Here is a 22,807-nt window from a genome sequence, read left to right as displayed (position 1 = left end):
TCTACTTCAATAAAAATAAATAACAGAAACATTGAAAATGAATAATCCATACAATCTGAGAAACCAAAAGCGAGGTGGGTGGGTGGAGGTTGCCTCTGGAGAAGGGTGAACCTGCAGAGAATGCTGATGGCTCCAGCTGGAGACTGTGGAGAGTGGGCTAAGGATGGATGAGGACCTTCAGCTCCAGTAAAGGTCAAGGGAGGACAGTGGTCTAAACCAATAAACTTCAGAAGTGGTAACTCATGGATCTATACATACATATGAAGAAAATACATAAAGCAAGGCTGGACTTTCACAGGGTGGATCATTTTATTCCCATTTATATTTCCCTGACACAGTCATTCTGTAGCTAATTAAATAATAGTTTTCAGGCTCTCATATACCTCATATGATTCAATGAAAATCTAGCAAAGTTTGAAACTTTCTCAATAATTCTATTTGTTGATATTACTAACAGTATAATATATATTTTTATAACAAGCAAGTATCTACACGTATTTTACATTTAATCCCCTGTCCAAATAAGTTTCTCTGATATATGACTAGTTATGAAAGAATTTCAAGAATTAAATAAAAAATATCAGTTGGCCATCTATAAGTTTTAATATACTAATATTATAGTCTCTTATTATCATAACCAATGTTTATTAGATCTGTAAATATAGTGCTAATAAAATCCACCAGATACCATTGGCCCCTCAATGAAAATATTTGTGGGAATTCATGGGTCCATTAAATTACATCTGAAAATTTTATTAATGCTAAGTCAACATTTCAGATTTTTTAATTTGAGATTTTAATTTAATAAAAATACACACTAAATTTTAGATTCTATGGCAAAACTTTAAAATTTAAATTATGTGGCCAGAATTAATATTTGATTATTTGATTTAAAGGGATGAGATATTTATCTTTATATACCCAAAGGTAATAGATTTAATAAATTTAGTAAATAAAGCTAACATAATGAAATGAGGTATAATATAAGCAGATTTGGTAGTATAGGTTGATTTTAATTCTTAACTATCTTAGAGGAGTTAAAAGCAACTTAGCTAATCTTCATTCCTTCTCTCCCTCCCAGAATCATATTTTGTTCTTTGTTTCTGCACTAGCAACTCTATTGCAAATAGATAAATGAGGCAAGAATATTATAGTAATTTGACTGACCTTATTTTCCATAGAGATAAAAAGTAACAAATACAATAAAATACAATTTTGTGGGAGTTCTATCAGAAATCAGCTGGCATTTATGAGCTTGGTATTATTTTCAACAAAAGGGGAAATTCAGATTTGTATGGGTCTCTGAGATTTTTCTGCTTACAGTTAAAAAATGCAAATTCTGTCAACTTCCTGCTTACACACATGCAAATCAATCTATATAACTTAAACTACTTCCTTTTTACTTAATCTCTTTTCAAAATGGGAATTTCTAAAAGCAGAAGACATGTTCTTAAGAGTTGAAATGACGTGTCATCATTAATTTTTGCTATTTGAGGTTGTCAATTGCATATGTCATAGAAATGATTAATCATCAAAATTTAATAACCAGAAGTAAACACAGAACATCAACTGTGCTGCTAGAAAATTATCTGTGATTGAATCAATATTTTTGTCTTCACATTTGAATGTGTAAGCAAGTTTTACAGCCAGAGTTCTGTAGTGTTCTTGACAGACGTGGCAATAATAAGAAGATAATACTGTAAATCTCAAAGAGCTGTATGACTCTACTACTCAAGTTTCTTAGGCATCAACTCTGAGGTGCCAACTGATGATATAAAACTCAGATACAAATTTGAGCAGTATCAATGTCAAAATTAAATCTTAAATCATGAAAAACACACCAACAATGGAAATCACTTAAAATGTAAAATTCAACAGAAATAGTATAGTTCATTGACATGATCTGCATTTTCTCCTAATCAGGACAATTTCAATAGAAACATTTTTAAAATTATAATTAAGGTTATTTAGCATGTAGCTATGGAAGGAAGAAAATACCTTATGTAAAATATTTAAATAAGGAAATGTAAGTCTACACATAAAGGGCATTTTCAAAGTATAACATATGGAATTTATCAGAAAAATGAAATTAGAATGTACAGAGTTTAAGCTTAATTTTAAAAAGACAAAAATGTACCAAAAATATGTTCACAAATATTATATAATAGATTGCAATTTAAATATACATTCTAGATGCCTTAAAGGATGATAGACAATATTTAGGTGCCAATGGTTTATATTAGAATTGAAGAACAACACAGAATCTAATTGTTCCATATCCTGCATAATTTTTAGTTAGCTTAATCTGGTTATTGTGAAGAGTTAGACACTTACCCTTGAATTCAAGGCCATGTCTCTTGTCTTTAGAAGTCGCTACGTGGGTAAAAAAATGGGGAGGTATTCCCTTAGATCAAATGCCATGCTTTCACATTCTGAAGCATATTTCTATGCAAAAATGTATCAGTGAACTAAGATATTATAAAAATAAGGATAATATATAGAGCAGTATTTAGTATTTTGAGGACCTAAGTAAATGGGAATACCATAGAAGACCAAAAATATGAATGATAAATTATATTAATCCATCTATAGAGGTAAGTTACATACTAACAATGTATATAAAGATCTTTTGTTTAAATCCATATCTTTTACCTGCCTCCAATCCTTTCTTTTCACCAAGTTATGCTTTTATATGTTACAAGAATATCCTGGCTATTGTAAAGAGTACTGCAATGAACATTGGGGTACACGTGTCTTTTTGAGTTATGATTTTCTCAGGGTACATGTTCATTAGTGGGATTGCGGGATCATTTGGTAGTTTTAGTTTTTTAAGGAGTCTCCATGCTGTTTTCATAGTGGCTGATTCAATTTAATTCCCACCAACAGTGTAAGAGTGTTCCCTTTTCTCCACACCCTTTCCAGTACTTACTGTTTATAAATTTCTTGATTATGGATATTCTGACTGTTGTGAGGTAATACCTCATTGTAGTTTTGATTTACATTTCTCTAATAATTAGTGATTTTGAGCATCTTTTCATGTGTTTGCTGGTCATCTGTATACCTTTGGAGGTATGTCTATTTAGGTCTTTTGCCCAATTCTTGATTGGGCTGGTTTTTGATACTGAGTTCCATGGGGCTGCTTGTATATTTTGAAAATTAATCTTTTGTCAGTTGCTAAGTTTTCAAAAATGCTTTGGATCTAACAGAAGCAGAAGATATTAAAAAGAAAAAAAAAAAAAAACAGGCGGCAAGAAAACACAGAAGAACCACGCAAAAAGATCTTCATGACCCAGATAACCATGATGGTGTGATCACTCAACTAGAGCCAGACATCTTGGAATGCAAAGTCAAGTAGGCCTTAGGAAGCATCATTATGAACAAAGCTAGCAGAGGTGATGGAATTCCAGTTGAGCTATTTCAAGTCCTGAAAGATGGTGCTGTGAAAGTGCTGCCAGCAATATGCCACTCAATATGCCAGCAAATTTGGAAAACAGCAGTGGGCACAGGACTGGAAAAGGTCAGTTTTCATTCCAATCCCAAACAAAGGCAATGCCAAAGAATGTTCAAAGTACCACACAATTGCACTCATCTCACATGCTAACAAAGTAATGCTCAAAATTCTCCAAGCCAGGCTTCAGCAATGCGTGAACTGTGAACTTCCAGATATTCAAGCTGGATTTAGAAAAGGCAGAGGAACCAGAGATCAAATTGGCAACATCTTCTGGATCATCGAAAAAGCAATAAAGTTCCAGAAAAATATCTACTTCCGCTCTATTGACTATGCCAAAGCCTTTGACTGTGTGGGTCACAACTGTGGAAAATTCTGAAAGAGATGGGAATACCAGACCACCTTACCTGCCTCTTGAGAAATCTGTATGCAAGTCAAGAAGCACCAGTTAGAACTGGACATGGAACAACATATGGTTCCAAATAGGGAAAGTGCTATGTCAAGGCTGTATATTGTCATCCTGCTTATTTAACTTATATGCATAGTGTATCATGTGAAATGCCAAGCTGGATGAAGCACAAGCTGAAATCAAGACTGCCAGGATAAATATCAATAACCTCGGATACAGAGATGACACCACCCTTTATGGCAGAAAGTGAAGAACCTAAAGAGCCTCTTGATGAAAGTGAAAGAGGAGAGTGAAAAAGTTGGCTTAAAACTCAACATTCAGAAAACTAAGACCATGGCATCCGGTCCCATCATTTCATGGCAAATAGATAGGGAAACAATGGAAACAGTGAGAGGCTTTAGATTTTTGGCTCCAAAATCACTGCATATGGTGACTGCAGCCATGAAATTAAAAGATGCTTGCTCCTTGGAAGAAAAGCTATGAGCAACCTAGACAGCATAGCAAAAAGCAGAGATATTACTTTGCCAGCAAATGTCCATCTAGTCATAGTTATGCTTTTTCTAGTAGTCATGTATGGATGTGAGAGTTAGTCTATAAAGAAAGCTGAGCGCTTAAAGAATTGATGCTTTTGAACTGTGGTGTTGGAGAAGACTCTCTAGAGTCCCTTGGACTGCAAGGAGATCCAATCAGTCTACCCTAAAGGAAATCAGTCCTGAGTATTCTTTGGAGGGACTGATGTTGAAGCTGAAACTCCAATACTTTGGTCACCTGATGTGAAGAACTGACTCCTTGGAAAAGACCTTGATGTTGGGAAAGATTGAAGACAGGAGAAGGGAACGACAGAGGATGAAATGGTTGGATGGCATCACCAACTGGATGGACATGAGTTTGAACAAGCTCCAGGAGTTGGTGATGGACAGGGAAGCCTGGTATGCTGCAGTCCATGGGGTCACAAATAGTCACATGACTGAGCAACTGAACTGAAGTTTGCAAATATTTTCTCCCATTCTGAGGGTTGTCTTTTCATCATGCTTATGGTTTCCTTGACTGTGCAAAACTCTTAAGTTTAATTAGGTCCTGTTTGTTTATTTTTTCATTATTCTGGGAGGGGGTGGGTCAGAAATGATTTTGCTGTGATTTATGTCAGAGTGTTCTCCCTGTGTTTTCCTTTAAGAGTTTTATAATGTATGACCTTACATTCAGGTCATACAGAGTGAAGTAAATCAGAAAGAAAAAAACAAATATATTAAAAGAATAGAAGTAATGACCACATGTGTGTGTATATTTCTGTATGTCTGAAAACAGAACTTAAAAAGTGTTTCTGGTAGCTGCTTTAAGAATGCTCTTAAAAGCATAGCTCCATTGAAGTGTGAATGTGAGTTTCTTAGCTATACTATAAAATACAAGACAGTATTTAATGTACAATGTAGTTATTCATTCATGAGGTTGATGAAATTTAGCTCTGATTTCCTTTTCTCACTGTACCATGAAGAAATAAACAGTCACAGGATGATTTCATATTTTATAACTTCTCATTCATGGAAATAAGAAAAAATTTAGAAATATACAGACTATAGAAAAGAGCAGATTAGTTCATTCACATTGAAGTTTGTCATCTCTAAATCAAAATAAGAGAATGATGAAGAAAATCTATTAAGAAACAATATAAATCAATATTAAATGCAAACAAGTAAGTGAGATGATTATCGGCTCATGTTCTTGTAAATAATGCAAGCATTTGTGTGCAAACACATACGGCCAAGAAAGATTAGAATCTTTGTTTGCTGTCTTGGAATTCCATCTTTTAAAATGTCAAAGCTTTCCTATCACAATATTCACTTTACCTTCAAAACTTAAATATAAGGCTTTACTCACATCAGCATTTGGATTCTGAACTCAGAAATAAAAGAACAGAAATTGTGCTTCTGCTTCTATAGGTCTTATATACGATTACATTTTCGATCTGAATAGTGTAGGTTTCAAATAGCTGTTAACTTATAAGTCTAGAAAAATTGGTAAACTGACACTGAGGTAACATTTCCTTATTTCTACTCTCTAAAATGTCTTAGTTTCGCCACCAAAAACATTACCTTTTGCAAATGTGAAATATACAATATGACCTCTTTTGTGAAATTTCAGCACAAAATTATCCAATCCAGCTGTCATGACAGTGTTTTTAAATAAAGGGAATGTAGTTAAGTATATAACATTTCTTTAATGGTAAATTAGTATTTTTATATTAAAATATTTCTTACACATGTGGGATGTTCCAGACATTGTTCTAAGTGTTTAGTATAAAGGAATGAGCAAGACAAACAATATTCTTGAAATAATGAAATTACCTTTCTTTCTTTTTTCCTTCTACCTGTCTGTCCATCCACCGATCCATTTATTTATCTATGACATATATGTGTGGATAACTGTTTATCAAAATAGCGAAAACATTACAGTCACAGAGGAAAAAAAAAGACTTGGTGTTCAGTTATGTTCACTGTATTAGTTCATTTTTAAAGTAATATAAATTGTCAGAAGACATAATGCTCACCACCTGGCCTTGTTTTAAATTTGTGATTTTTAAAATAGCTAAAAAAAATTTTCATTGGAAAATGTTGTAGACATCCTTATAATATATTTGATTTTAATAGGAAATACTGTCCAGGGGTGTTTATCTATGAACAAGTTGAACACATTCTATTTGCTTGCTATGCAGTTTTCCACAAGGTCAGATCATGGCTTATGATCTATGAAGCCAACATCCATTACCTTAATTATCATAGCTCTAAATGATTATCAATGTCTGATAATGATTGAAGGCACTTCCTTTTTTTTTTGTTTGTTTTCAGAAAGAGCATACCTATTTTAGAAACTACTTTCTTTACTCTCTTCTATGTGAATATCAATACAATTTGATAAATTCCATGCAGATTTCTGTTGATATTCTCATTGGAAATGCATGAACTTAAAGATTAGTCTGGAGAGAAATGACATCCTTATTATAACATGTTATCCATTGTTTTGGTTTGTTCAGAGCCATATTTTAAATATTTTGTTCATAGTTTTTGAATTGTTATTGGAATTTTTTCTTATATCTTTATTTAATTGAACTTTTATCAAGAAAATTTAACTTTTTATATTATGGGTCTGTCCCTTGTCTTGGATATATGTTTTGTCTGTATATAATAGCACTATTGCCTCTCTCTTCTTGCTTATTCATCTACTGTGGTACAACTTTGAATAGCAGATTTACTGTTTATTTTTGCTATTTTGGTTCATTTCTGAACTCATGAGTTTAAATGATTCCCTGTAAATAATAATATTTGATATCTTTAAAGTAGAAATTCTAAGTAGAAAATGGAACTTCTCAGATATTCTTAGTTTTAACCATGAATATGGGTTAACATTTTAAAATTGTTTTATTATTTTTTATAATAACCATCCCATTTCCTGAGTTGAATTGGTAGAATATATTAATACATTTTTGATAGAGAACCTTTCTTGAATTCTGAGGATAAACACCATATGGTCATGATGAATATTTTATAACACTTCTAGGTTCCATGTGCCAAAATTATCACTTAGAATTTTTTCACCCATAATCATACATAAATCTGTAATACTCTTCTCTTATACTATTTTTATCGAGTTTAAGTTTTAATAATTTCCTGTCTCATAACATATGTTAGGAAATGTGCTTTTGAATTTCTCTAAAATGTTCTTTATCCATTTCTTAAAGTTGATAAAACTCACCTATATAAATAGGTATTTCTTCCTTTTTTCTTGATCAGTTTTGTACAGGCTTTTGAAAATGATGAGAAATTTTGGAGATTCTTCAGGTGTCGTGAATGTCTTTTCTCCCTTCTTCCCTTCACTTTATAACTGATTCTTGCCACTCTGAGTCATATTCATCATGGCCCACATTTGAATCCAGAGACAGGCAAACTCTTGCCTGCAGCTACACTGCTGTTTTACGTTTCTTTGTTGTTTCTGGCTAATGGAGAGTTTTATCTGTACCACTAAACATGCTTAGGTTTCTTAATGACTTTATAAAAACAGGTCTTATTTCTTACTGCTATGTTTAGAGAAAGCACAATCAATGTATAATCTCACCATGGCATTTTGAAAAGGACTGCTTACATAGTCTTATGTCAGCATTTTACATATGAATGTGTGAATCATTGGTGCTATTAGATTTTAGTATGATAGCTAAAACACCATTATATCATATATGGTTTCTATTTTTATTCACCCAGAATCTTAAAAGGATCCAATATGTAATTATACCACCAAACACTTCCATTTCCCCAGATTAATGAAGATCCATTGGCAGCATTTTGGAAAATGTAACTTACTGTGCTGAAATAATAACTCATATAGTGACCCATAAAAGTTAATACAATTTTAGAAGGGTCTAATATAGTCTCAAAGAAGAGCTGAGAGAAAGTGGGTCACTGTCAGCAAACGCAACAAATACATTCCAAAGAATAGTGGTGATAAAAATGATTCAGAAACAGGGACCACAGTAATAAAATAATTCAGTTTTGCAAATTGCTTCATGCATATAAAAGCAAACAACTGTGTCTATGATTAGTCTTTCACTTTACTTATTTTAAAAATACATATAAAAGTTCTTTAAAATTACTTATGATTAAGTGGGCAGTATTAGAACATTTCACTTGAAAACTAAAAATGCTTTCAAATGTTTTTTCTCACTTGACTGTTTTACAATTCTGTGAGACAGAGTATAGATACGTTTCTAAACCATGCACGCACACTGAGCTAAAGTGTGCTAAATAGATATTCTATGTTTCATGAGTCTTCTCATTCGAAACAGTTACTGTTTACTGTAATGCATACATACACACAAAGATTTTCATTTCTTTTTTGACAATAATGGGCAGATGTGAACACTGTAGTTAAAATTTTTCGTATATCTTTGTTAATGTTAGCTAAAAGACTCTCCTTCCATAAATTTGTCTTTTTAAGTCTATATTTTGACTCACATTCAAAATTATTTAATGCAAATATGAATCATTAACTATGCACAGTGATAAATAGATCTAACATATAGCTCAAAGAATGCCAATAATGTTAAAGCATCCAAAATGGAATGTCATTTTGTAACACAGTAAGATGTAAGAATAATTTCATTTTTAATTATGACTTTGAGTAGTTTATTTTCAGAAGAAATACAAAAGGAAAAAAATGTGTGTATCATTGTTGTCAGAATTCTTTTGTGAAATGAGAGACCACTTGCCATAAGATTATAAGTAAAACATTTCAATAGAAGGCTTAAATTATATAAATTTTAATAATTCTATAAAATTTAATAAACTATATAAATTTAAAATAATAAGAATTGTCTGAAAATAGAATATAATTCCTTGTGAAATAGTGAGTCCCTGATTCTGGAATGATTCAAGTATAGGTGATGTTATCAAAGGGGTTATTAAATCAGTATGGTGGCTGGATAGGTAATCTTTGCGATTTCTTCCAATTCCAATTTTTAAAGATTCTTTGAAAATTTTAATTATTAAACCTCTGGATGTTGACTTTGGAAGCTCCTTCTTTCTGAAGTTAAATATTATATATTTTTCTTTGATTCAGTGGATATTTCTGTAACACCTATTATGTACCACATACTATGTAATATCACTGGGCACAGAGTGTAATTAAAACAAAGACATGATCCCTGTCTTCATGATGTTTACATATGGAAAATATAGATATTAAAAGCATACACCTATATATAAGTGGGAAATCACATTATGGTATGTGGCTTGAACTAAAAGATTAGGATGCTATGAGATTAAGAGTAAAGTTCTATGGGATCAGGAAATGCCTCACCAAGAAAGTGACACTTAAGCTGTCACCTGAAACTACAGAAAGAAGTCAGGGAAAGAATGATGAGCATGTCACAGTCATAAAAAAAAAATCAGGCTGCTAAAAGTATAGCTGTGGGTAAAATTTTGGAGATGCAGAAATTTTTAAAAAAATCGGTATTGCTGAAATATAAAGAAGAAACAGAGATGTACATAGAAAACCATTTAGAAAGCTTACATCATTCCAAGTATTTTAAGGAGTTTGAATATTTACTCATAAGTTTAATGAGAAGCTACTGAAAAATTTCACCCAGAGAGGGACATAATATGTTATATTTCTAGAATTCTACTCTCTAAAATATGTGCTGAAACTGGAGCTATGAGTTGAAAGTTAGTGTAGGAACCCAGGGAAGAGTTTATGATAATTTAGACCCACGTAGTAGCAGAAAGATGGGGAAAAAATTTGAACATAAAAGATTTAATTGAATTTTCTGATTTATTGGGAATGGCTGAAGTATATGTGAAGAACTAATAGTTTCTGAGCAAGAAGAAATAGCTGGTATCAAACTTACTCAGCTGCTGTAAATAGTTATAAAAATGGGACACAATGTATAAACTATATATAAAAACACATTTGAAAGCAATGGATTATGCTGTGAATTTTAGAAGGGAAGTATTTGAAGTGGGACCTACACTAAACCTGCACGTCTCATGAGGAACATTTTTCAAAATGCTGCACGGAGAATAGAGTCCTACAGAGAATACTGGTCCCGGTGAGTGCAGGAGACACAGATCAGAGTCTGGGGCTGTGGGACTGGTGGGGTTTAGGTGGCAAAGTGTCATGAGAAAAGGAGACAGACACACTCCAAACATCTGCATGGACTGTGTCCTAGGTCCTCTAACAGGTCCTGTGTTGACCATGTGCAAGACTCGACTCTGGAAGGTCCTGCAGAGAACAGATACCAAGGAGCTGAGAGCTTTAGAGATCTCACTGTTCTGGGGATAAGCTGAGGTTCCTTCCTGGTTGTACTGGAGAAACCCTGATATACACATTAAGACTTGCACTTGAGACACCAGAAACACTATTCCTACAAGCAAAATCATGCTTTAGTTGTAAGTTGTTCAGTCACTAAGTTGTGTCCAACTCTTTGTGACCCCATGGACTGCAGCATGCCAGGCTTCCCTGTCCTTCACTATCTCCTGGAGTTTGCTCTAACTCATGTCCACTGGGTCATCCAAGCATCTCATCCTCTGGGGATCAATTAAAGTACACCAGTGCTAAAGTGGATTAGCACCAGGCTCCAACCATGTCTTAGTCTGTTGAGGCTGCCGTAACAGGATACCACAGGGTAGCTTACAAACAACACACTTACTGAGATACCTTATAATGTATGAATATTATACAATTTGAGGGGCATGGAGTAAAATAATGAAATGGAAATACACTTGAATTTGAGTAACTCAAAATTTAAATAATTCTGCATTTAAATAAGTATTTGTAAGGAATGCACTGTAAAATGTCATAGACATGCATAAATTCCTTTTCCACACAATGTATTTCTGTTTTTCAGAGGACAGACATTCCAGAAATTCACCAGTCACAATCAAACAACTAGAACAGTGTTATGACTGATATTTTCAATAGAATATAGGTAATCTCTACAGAGTTTATTTACATGCTCCCATTTTGGAGGAAGAACACTGCAGACAAACTTTAACAAAACAATGCCATACGTTTTTTTTATAAGCGGTAGAAAGGGACCATTTTAAGTTGCCCCAGTGGAAGCCAAAATTAATAATAATTAAGGAACATAAACTTTAAAAAGGTAATCCCAGACAATAAACTTCCCTAACAGGAAGGATCAGGTTGTTAGACTGTGGGTCTCCATCTCTCACTTCTTCAGTTCTTAAATAAGACAAAGGTCAGTTAAATCACAATAGCTGAACGGGGAAAATATATTTTCACCTTATGTCTTGATGATATCCATTTAGTATTACTGAAAATACATTGTCAACAGAAAATAAGGGGAAAACCTATAATAACATGATCTCCAAAAATAGATCTAGTTGTGTTCAGTGATGACTGACCCAGAGACTTGTGCTCCACCATAGCTAAAACACAGAAAGGAAAAATAAACAATATGTTTCATATATGCATCCACTGAACAGAAATATTTTTAAGTTCAAGATATTAACATTAATTTATATAAAGACATTGCTTCACTGTCTCAATACAGAGCAGACAGTAAGTGGTAGCTGTTACTTCCTCAATTATAATTTCAATTAATTACATATGTTTGAGATTTTAAAATGTGTGTGCATTTTCCTATTATAGGTGCCTAGAAGTACTATAATACTTCAGAAAACCATTTAGTTAATTTAGTTTAACTAGAGTAGAAACTGACTGTGCTTTCTCTTTATGGAATATGAGAGTTAGTACAAAATAAATTTTGCTTTTCCTCAAATGTTTATTGCTATTTCTAGAAGGAAAGGATTTAAATACTCTGCCTCACAGCTTACTTCTACACTTCAAGTGGTGGTCATTAACCCTATTTGTCTATCAGGCAACAGTCATGAGGTAGTATAAATTGAGATGTATTGCTCTAAGTATAAAGTAAGTATCAAAAAAATTACAGCAGCCTTTTGTTATTAAGGTACAATTGACATATTTCAGGTGTACAACCTCATGATTCAATATTCGCATATATTATAAAGTAATTGCCACAATAAATCTAGTTAGCATATACAACTACACAAGTTAGAATTTGTTTCTTTCAATGAGAACTTTTAAGACCTATTTTCTTAGCAACTTTATGTGTGCAGTAAGTGTGCAGAATTATTAACCCTAGTCACCATGCTGCACACTGCATGCCCATGATTATTTATTTTATGATTGAAAGTTTGTACCTTTTGACCCCCTTCACCCATTTGATCCCTTTCCTCACCCTTAGAATCTGTTAACCACCAGTCTGTTCTGTGTATCTGTGAGCTTCATTTGTTTGTTTAAGATTCCCATCTAAGTGAGACCATATGGTTTCTGTCTTTTCTGACTTCTGTCACTTAGCATAGGGCCCTCAAGCTTCATTCATATTTTCTCAAATGGCAAGACTTTATTTTTTATGAATACATGATAGTTCACTGTATATTTGTATATACAGTATTTTCTTTATTACCTTATCCAGTGATGGACACTTAGGCGACACCCATGTCTTGGCTCTGCTTCCTTGGTGACTCAAGACAGTAAAGAATCTGTCTGCAATGCAGGAGATCCGGGTTCAATCCCTGGGTCAGGAAGATCCCCTGGAGGAAGGAATGGCAACCCACTCCAGTATTCCTGCCTGGAGAATTTCATGAACAGAGGAACCTGGCAGGCAACAGTCCATGAGGTCACAAAGAGTCGGACACAACCAAGCAATTGACATTTTCTTTCACCTTCCTATCTTGGCTACTGAAAATCATGCTGCAGTAAACATGAGGGTGAAGAAATTCTCTTGTTAATGTTTTCATTTTCTTCAGATAAATAACTGGAAGTAAAATTGCTGGATCACATGGTAGTTCTATGTTTAATTTTTTGAGGAATGCCATGGTTACTTTCCATAGTTTCTGTGCTGATTACATTCCTACCAGCAGAGCCCAGAGCTCCCTTTCCTCCACATGCTTGCTGGCATTTGGTGTTTCTTGTCTTTTTGATGGTACCACTCTCACAGATGTCAGGAGATAACTCACTGAGGCTTCTATTTGCATTTCCCTGATGATTAGTGATGTTGAATAGTTTTTCATGCACCTGTTGGCCATCTGTATGTCTTCTTTGGAAAAATGTCTATTCAGATACTCTGCCCATATTTTAATTGGATTGTTTGGTGTTTTGCTATTGAGTTTTACGAGTCCCTTATATGCTTTGGTTATTACCCCGTAACAGAATGATGATTTGCAGATATTTTCTCCGGTTCCCAGACTGCCTATTTATTTTGTTGATGGTTTCCTTTGCTATGCGGAAGCTTTTCAATTTGATGTAGTCTCACTTGTTTATATTTTTGCTTTGGTTTTTGGTGTTAGAATCATTGCCAAGACCAGTGTCAAGGAGGTTACTGCCTATGTTTTCTTCTAAGAGTTTTATCATCTCAGATACTTACATTCAAGTCTTCCATCCACTTTAAGGTATTTTGTGTGTATGGTGTAAGACAGAGGTCCAATTTCACTCTTTTGCATTTGAATTCCCAGTTTTCCCAATACCATGTATGGAAGAGACTGTTCCTTCCTGATCATATATTCTTGGCTTCTTTGTTGTAAATTAATTGACCATATATGTGTAGGTTTATCTGTGAGCTCAGTATTCAGTTCCATTGATCTGTGTCTGTTTTTATGTCAAAATCATAATTATTTTTGCTTACTGTCACTTTAATATAATTTGAAATCAGGAAGCATGATGACTCCAGCTTTGTTCTTCTTTCTCAAGATGATTTTGGCTATTCAAGGTCTGTGTGGTTCCATACTAATTTTAGTTTTTTGGTGTGTGTTTCTGTGGAAAATGTCAGTGGAATTTTGATAGAGGTTACATTGAATCTGTAGATTGCTTTGAGTAGGATGGCTGTTTTAACTGTTAATTCTTATAATCCATGATTATGAACTATCTTTCCATTTATCTTTTTTATATTTATTGTACATTGATAGTTGGCAATATGTTGAATATGTTAGGTTGAGTAAAATGTAATTTCAGAAATTCTTTCCTTTTTAAAATGCAGCTTGTATCTGGCTCACATTGTATTTCTGTTGCACAGTGACATTTGAAACTTTAATTTTTAATACTGAAAATAAGGAGAAGCAAGGATAGGTATTTTTCTGGTCAGCTCCTTTTCAGGAAACTCTTAATATTCTTTAGTAATGCTAATCTGCTGATCTAATCCATTATGGAAGCCACATAAAGTCTTAGAAATAAGAGCTGATGGTGTACATTAAACAATTTTCTGTATTTGTTTTTAAGGTCATTTATTACACTGTTTTATTATCTATTATTTGGTATTGACAATGCACTGCATTAAATCCCAAGGAACATTTAATTTACCTACAGCAACCACAGTGCAATTCTAGACCATAAACCATAGGAAAAAAATAGCAGTTGACTGTCATTGCATAACACACATTTATGGCTATAAAAGACTTTTACTCCAAGTACCAACTGGGATTGTTATACCATAGTATAGCTGTGGCAGTATAAAGCATACCACAAGGAGAGCCAAGTAGAAAACCTTGAACACAGAGGGTCTAAAGTCAACTATTTATGCCATATATCCTAAAGTCGTTCAGAGTCTTTTTCTTTCTTGCCAAGAGTTCCCGTCAAAATAGGAGGAGAGGATTATTCTGGCAGAGAAAAGATAGAAAGCACGGGTGGGAGTTGGAAGCCATTCAGTGGGTGATAGAAGGGCTGCCAAACTAAATGCTGCATGCTCCTCTGATATAAAGGGTGAAGAAGAAATTAAAAGTAGGACAGAAAGCAGACAGACTAAGCGGGGCTGCGTGTGAGCCGGAACGACAGAGGAGGAAACCAAAAACCAGACGACGCTTGGGTGTTCAGCTGGGTCCTGCCATTTCCTGATGGGAGCCCTGTCTTCTCTCTATACCAAAATTACCCTTTTCCAGTGCTGCTGCAATGCTTTAAGATTTTGCAATGTTTAATAGGTATTTTAATAGGAAGGTGTCAGAGTATTTCAAATATGACAAAGACAGTGCTGCCAAATTGCTATAGATCTCCTTGCTTAAAAACCAACAGCTGGAACAAATTTTATTCTTCCCCTCAGTCTCTCTGACTCATTGTTTAAACTGTCAAGGTAACTGTCATTTTGTGATGAGCAGAACTAGTGATGTTTTCTCTATCATTAGGATCACATGTTATGAAGGCTATGGAACTTTTAGAAAATGAATTGATAATAATGTAGGTACTTTGACCTGAATAAATATCTCCTCATATAAGAAGAGTTAAGTCAACAAAACACTTAACAGGAAAAACAAAAAAACAGAAAAAAAAGAACATTTCATCCAAGGAAAAAATATCAAGAAAAGGAAAGGATATAATATTGTGAGAACTTAGAATAAAATAAAATAAGTACCCAAAGAAAAGTTAAATTTTGAAATTCTATGTGTGTGTGTTTAATTCTGTTAGGCATCTCCTACAAGACGTGATGTGAGATGGCCTTTATGATGGAGACATGGGACATTATTAGGGAAGCTGTTGTAGTTAATGACCAAAATGGGGGGGGGGGGGAGGGACAAAAAAAAACTGTCTAACATAAGAGAAAGACAAAAGAAAACCCATAAAACAGATTTTAAAATTGTCTTGAGTGCAGAGTACTGGCAGCTATGAAAACTGAACAAAGTTGAAAAGCTGTCTCAGTATTCAGAGGAAACAAGTATCTAAGAGTTAAAAGTGCATGGAGATAATGCAATTGATACAGTGAAAGAACATGGCAAAGCAGACATCTACTGACATTTCTGAAGGAATAATTAATGATCTTGAAGTGGAAAGAAAACATAGAAAAATAAAAATACACGAGAAATAATATCACATCTCCTCTCTTTCTCAACTGAAATTTAAAGACTTGCACATACAGATTAAATGTACTCTTCACAATTACATCTAACTTAAATCAACTCTACTTCAATTAAAAAAAGCTACATCTAACTTATTAGCTACAAATTTACCTTGGAATAGTTTCTTTTCACAGAGTCAAAGAATAAGACTAATGTTAGTACTTATGTAGCAAAAAAAAAAAAAGAGAGAGACAAACATTAAATTAATGATAGATATCTCTTGTATAACACCAGCATAGCAGAACGGTGTTTATTGATGGCACTATTTTGTGAACCTAGAATTATATTCAACCCCAAGTTGTTTTTCACATATAAAAACAATTGAAGGTGCTTATCCTTCTTGGATAAATTTATGAGACATGTCTCCCAGAAAACTGAATGAGGAGCCAAAATAAAGAGATCAGTAAGAGTGAGATCAAATGTTAGTTAAACTTTACTACTAATTAAGAGTGCAAATAAAAATACTTAAATATGCTTTCATTTAAAAAATGCAAATACCAAAACATCTTAAAAGTATGGTCAACACAGAAAATATGGATCTGAGTCTAATCCTTGGTAAATAAATTAGCAAATATGAATTGGGAAGTGTGACAGTCTAAGTTTAAATTTATATGAAATTATGACTTTATTTTGCTGTATGGAAAAGATAAAGGAATTGTCTCTCACACAGAGACCTCAATCACCTGAAAAGTGACATAAATTTAGGGGCTCGGCAATACCAAAAGTGTGGAGTAGGTTGACTACAAATATCAAAAATGATGAGTCATTGATTTAAATCTAAAGTGTAACAATTACACGGGCTTCCCTGGTGACTCAGTGGTAAAGAATCTTCCAGCCAAGCAGGAGACACAGGTTTGATCCCTTGTCAGGAAGATATCCTGGAGGAGGAAATGGCAACCCACTCCATTATTCATACCTGAGAAATCCCATGGACAAAGTCTGGCAGGCTACAGTCCATGGGGTCGAAAATTGGACAAGACTTTGTGAGCAAACAACAAGAGTTATAAACTGAAAATTAGGGTAAATGTATTTAATAAAACTATAAATATATAATCTAGTTTATGTATTTTTACTCAATTTCTAGAAGGGCAGGAGGAACAAAGTCAAATATTACAACAGACAATTCTTCATGGGGGGGATATTTAAAAAACATAATTTTATCCTTCACTTTAATTACAGAGATATAATCAAGGGGGTCAAGATTTTAAAAATAACTTAAATGACTTTTGTAGAAGTGAAAGCAAGAAATATAACTCCCAAGCCCAGTGCAGAGGAAAAAACATAAAAGCAATACTGCGCGGCATGATCCCTATAGGAAAACACAGAATGCGTAGACATCAGGCATGCCAAAGTAATAAAGAAAAGAATGCATACTAATTTGTAAGTTATGACATTTTTGTTAATATTTCAAAACCTGTAGTAAAGGATGAAACATAGACTTCAAGTAACATTTATATTCCGTATAAAAGAGGCACAAGAATGGATCTGGGGAAAGATAACATGGTACAGAAAAACCCGAACAAACTTTAGGGCCACCCCAATGTGATGAGACAGGGAAAGAGTGGTTGAAGTTGTGGTGAAGAAGGGATTAAGTCTTCATCCAGTAATGAGTTCTCAAAAGAGAATATAAAAAGAATAACAGGAAAATCATGTCATTTGTGGCTCAGCCTTTTCATACTGTTCACAGGGTTCTCAAGGCAAGAATACTGAAGTGGTTTGCCATTCTGTTCTCTAGGGAGATCCAGCTAGTCCATCCTAAAGGAAATCAGTCCTGAGTATTCATTGGAAGGACTGATGCTGAAGCCGAAACTCCAATACTTTGGCCACCTGATGCAAAGAACTGACTCACTGGAAAAGACTCTGATGCTGGGGAGATTGAAGGCGAGCAGAAGGGGACGACAGAGAATGAGATGGTTGGATGGCATCACCAGCTCAATGGACATGAGTTTGAGCAAGCTCTGGGAGTTGGTGATGGACAGGGAGGCCTGGCGTGCTACAGTCCATGGGGTCACAAAGAGTCGGACATGAATGAGTGACTGAACTGAACTGAGCTGCACCTTCTATGCAGAAGACCTGGGTTCAATCCCTGGGTTGGGAAGATCCCCTGGAGAAGAGAAAGGTACCCACTCCTGTCATTCTGGCCTGGAGAATTCCATGGATTGTGTATAGTCCATGGGGTTACAAAGTCAGACATGACTGAGCAACTTTCACTTTCATGTAATATAGATACATGAGGATAACTAGCAGGAAAAGCACCTAAGATACTTAAATGTAGTTGGCTCTGAGGAATGGGCCTTTGATTAAAATAAATTTTAAAATTTCACGGAATGAAATGTTATAATTTATAGCTTCTGAGATGTGCATTTGCTTAAAAAGCCCTTTCCCAAATGACAACAAACTCTAATACTTTCACTGTTTGCTTTAGTTCTCTTTTTAATATTTACTTGTACTTTATTTTGTATGGCTTGTTATTGATGCTTCTTTAAAAAATTTTTTATCTAACTCTTTCAGATTTATTTTTAATGTTTCTAATTTAAATGATCTTAGGCAGAGGGCTAATGACCTCATTCTCTCTGTCCAAAATCATAACTCCATTATGTTGTAATGAGGAAAATATGAAAAATTTATTCTTTAGTGTTCAGCATTATTTTATAGGTATCATAAATATCACCAATGACATTATTATTGCCAAATAGATTTAGTCAAATTAAAGCATATTTTTTTTTGTAGTTGTTGCAGAGTTTGAATTTTTAAAACGTAAAGGGAATTTTATGTAAGAGGGAATAGTAATCCTTCCTCAGAGGCTTAACTCTAGTCCTCAGTGGATTCCTGTAAAAGTTTCTCACGTTAGCCAAGTGTCAGTAGAATGATGTAATCCTACTGAAATCCGTGTTGTTCATACTTTCCTTCTAGATCTTTTCCAGTCTCTGAGACTGGGGCATTTGGTGGCACTGACAACCTATCAGGTCACAAGCACTGATACCTCAGCACAAGTGCACTGAAAAACACCCAATTACCTGGCGGCAGGCAGCACTCGTTGACCTGTTTCCCAGTTCCCAAATGCTTGTACTAACTATTGCCCTTTTGGGTGTGGTGACTGAGATAAAAGACCAGGTTATAACTGGAATCAGAGTCCGCAGAAATTATTCTCATTCCAACCATTTGATGGGAAATGAGTACAGTTGATCAAACCAGTCCATCCTAAAAGAAATCAACCGTGAATGTTCATTGGAAGCTCTAATCCTTTGGCCACGTGATGCAAAGAGCCGACTCATCAGAAAAGACCCTGGTGCTGGGAAAGATTGAGGGCAAGAGGAGAAGGGGATGACAAAGGATGAGATGATTGGATGTAATCAGTGACTCAATGGACATGAGTTTGAGCAAGCTCTGGGAGGTAGTGGAAGACAGGGAAGCCTGGCATGCTGCAGTCCTTGGGGCTTCAAAGAGTCAGCCATGACTTAGCAACTGAACCACAACAAAAGTACAGTTGATCCTTAAACAACGCAGATTTGAACTATGTGGGGCTACTTGTACAAAGAAAATTTTTTGGTAATAGATAGTATAGAACTACAGGATCACTGGTTGGTTGAAGCCACTGATGATGAGAAACCAGATACAGAGGGCTCATGAAAATTATACATGGATTAACCCTAGAGTTGTTCAAGGGTCAACTCTATTGTCATTCTTACATTTTCAAAAATTACCTCAGTTTTTGTTACTAATGTGTGTACAATGTGTAGGCTCAGGGTGATTGTGACATTTGAATGAGAGTATTTTTAAGCTTCCAAATAAGCTTTCATATTTTCCTTTCATAAATAATGAGTCAGATTCTGGAAAACTTAATCCCCTCATAGCACTGCAGGAATAACTATTAAAATTATATATCAAAGAACTGAATTCTATTCAACAGTTAGACTGAGAGCTGTTTCTTAGATGTCATATTTAATCTCAGAGAATTTAGGCCAAAATATATTTAATATCTAGAGAAATTGTTAGATTTTGTATAAAAGCAGTATTTTCCCTCAACCAAAATATTCTGAGTTATCATTCACAGAGAAAAATAGACCTAAAAGCAAGATAAAGAGAACTGATAAAATCTGATTTTATGTAACTGAATTGATCATACCTCTAAGAGTATAATAAAATGTTCATTCAGAAAATTCCAAATTACAGATCTGAATACTATTATCTATTTATCCTAAATTATAGCTTAATGTTAAAATGTCATTTTAGTTTTTAGTTCAGATTCCTCTACTTAATCTATCTCTTGTTACAGAGGATTGTCCAGCATCTTTCCAAAAAATATTTAATTTTGTTTGATGATAACAGACAAATTGGAGAAACTGTTAAAAGTAACAAACTTAATTCCTTCTACTGTCCCTCTATAGAAAACATTCTGAAACCTACTCATCATTGCCATTCTTCCTGAGGTCTTTCTTCTTACATTTATTTGTGGTGACCAGAACCAAACAGTATGGTTAGACTTAAATATTAAAGAAAAATGTATTACATGAATAAATTTAAACAATTATTACTGAAATCTTGGTCAATGAGAAACATTTCATTGATGTAGTTCTCATCTTTATTTAATATCTTTAATTTAAGCCTCATGAAATAATAATTAAACACGTTGGACTTCTTTAAAAATGGCACAGTTCAGTTCAGTTTAGTCGCTCAGTCGTGTCTGACTCTGCGACCCCATGGACTGCAGCACGCCAGGCTTCCCTGTCCTTCACCAACTCCTGGAGCTTGCTCAAACTCATGTCCATCAAGCTGGTGATGCCATCCAACCATCTCATCCTCTGTTGTCCCCTTTTCCTCCTGCCTTCAATCTTTCCCAGCATCAGGGTCTTTTCCAATGAGTTGGCGCTTTGAATCAGGTGGCCAAATGATTGGAGCTTCAGCATCAGTCCTTCCAATGTACATTCAGGGTTGATTTCTTTTAGGATGGACTGGTTTGATCTCTTTGCAGTCCAAGGGACTCTCGAGAGTCTTCTCCAGCACTACAGTTCAAAAGCATCAATTCTTCAGTGCTCAGCCTTCTTTATGGTCCAACTCTCACATCCATACATGACTACTGGAAAAACCATAGCTTTGACTATATTCTCCTTTCTCAGCAAAGTGATGTCTCTGCTTTCTAATATGCTAAGTTTGTCATAGCTTGTCTTCCAAGGAGCAGCATCTTTTAATTTTGTGGCTGCAGCCACCATCTGCAGTGCTTGTGGAGCCCAAGGGGGAAAAAAAAAATCTGTCACTGTTTCCACTTTTTCCCCATCTATTTGCCATGAATTGATGGGACTGGATGACATGATCTTAGTTTTTTGAATGTTGAATTATAAGCCAGGTTTTTTACTTTCATCAAAAGACTCTTTAGTTCCTCTTCTCTTTCTGCCATTAGAGTGGTGTCATCTGCATGTCTGAAGTTGTTGATATTTCTCCCGGAAATCTTAATTTCAGTTTGTTCTTCATCCAGCCTGGCATTTCACGTGATGTACTCTGCATAGAAGTTAAATAAGCAGGGTGACAATATACAGCCTTGACGTACTCCTTTCCCAATTTTGAACCAGTCTGTTGTTCCATGTCTGGGTCTAACAGTTGCTTCTTGTCCTGCATAATGGTTTCTCAGGAGACAGGTCAGGTGGTCTGGTATTCTAATCTCTTAAGAATTTCCCAGTTTGTTGTGAGCCTCCAATCACAGGCTTTAGTGTAGTCAATGAAGTTAATGTTTTCTGGAATTCCCTTGCTTTTTCTATGATCCAACCAATGTTGGCAGTTTGATCTCTGGTTCCAGTTTGCACATCTGGAATTTCTCTGCTTACTTACTGCTGAAGCCTAGCTTGAAGGATTTTGAGCATTCCTTTGCTAGCATATGGTTTATAATAGGATTATTGAATATAGTTCTCTGTGCTGTGCAGTAGGACCTTATTATTTATCCATTCTATATATAAAAGCTTATATCTGATAACACCAACCTCCCACTGCCTTCCTCCCCAGTCCGCTCTCCCTTGGCAACCACCAATCTATTCTCTGCATTTGTGATTCTGTTTCATAGATTCATCTGTGTAATACTTTAGATTTCACATATGTGATATCATATGGTATTTATCTTTTTCTTTCTGACTTACTTCACTTAGTAATGATGATCTCTAGTTGCATTCATGTTGCTGCAAATGACATTATTTCATTATTTTTATGACTGAGTAGTATTCCATTGTATATCTGTAGCACATCTTATTTTATCTATTCATCTGTTGATGGACATTTTAGTTTGTTTCCATGTCTTGTCTATTGTGAATGGCGTGACTATGAAAATAGAGGTGCAAGCTATCTTTTTGAATTATAGTTGTCTGGATATATACCCAGGAGTGGGTTTGCTAGATCATATGGCAATTCTATTATCAGATTTCTGAAGAACCTTTATACTGTTTTCCACAGTGGCTGTGGGTTCCCTTTTGATCACATTCTCTCTCGCATTTGTTATTTGTAGACATTTTAATGATGGCCATTATGACTGATGTGAGGTGCTATCTCACTGTTGTTTTGATT

General features: G+C 34.6%; 1 protein-coding gene across 4 annotated transcripts in view; it reads right to left on the bottom strand.

The window, feature by feature from the left end:
* Positions 1-22,807, bottom strand: part of CCDC102B (coiled-coil domain containing 102B) — a 268,638-nt gene that overhangs the window by 2,268 nt on the left and 243,563 nt on the right. Inside the window, exon 9 of one of the 4 annotated variants that reach the window (XM_070452937.1) lies at positions 2,221-2,373. The exons of the other annotated variants lie outside the window; for them this stretch is intronic. Coding sequence (XP_070309038.1) covers positions 2,364-2,373 — 10 coding nt within the window. The 3' untranslated portion in view covers positions 2,221-2,363. Of the gene's footprint in view, positions 1-2,220; positions 2,374-22,807 lie in introns of those variants that run through there. 4 annotated transcript variants of the gene reach the window in all.

The sequence above is a fragment of the Odocoileus virginianus genome, chromosome 22 (assembly GCF_023699985.2).
Source record: "Odocoileus virginianus isolate 20LAN1187 ecotype Illinois chromosome 22, Ovbor_1.2, whole genome shotgun sequence".
NCBI classification, from domain to species: domain Eukaryota; kingdom Metazoa; phylum Chordata; class Mammalia; order Artiodactyla; family Cervidae; genus Odocoileus; species Odocoileus virginianus.
Note: the sequence above shows the minus strand (reverse complement) of the source record. Positions and strands in the feature narration are given on the sequence as shown.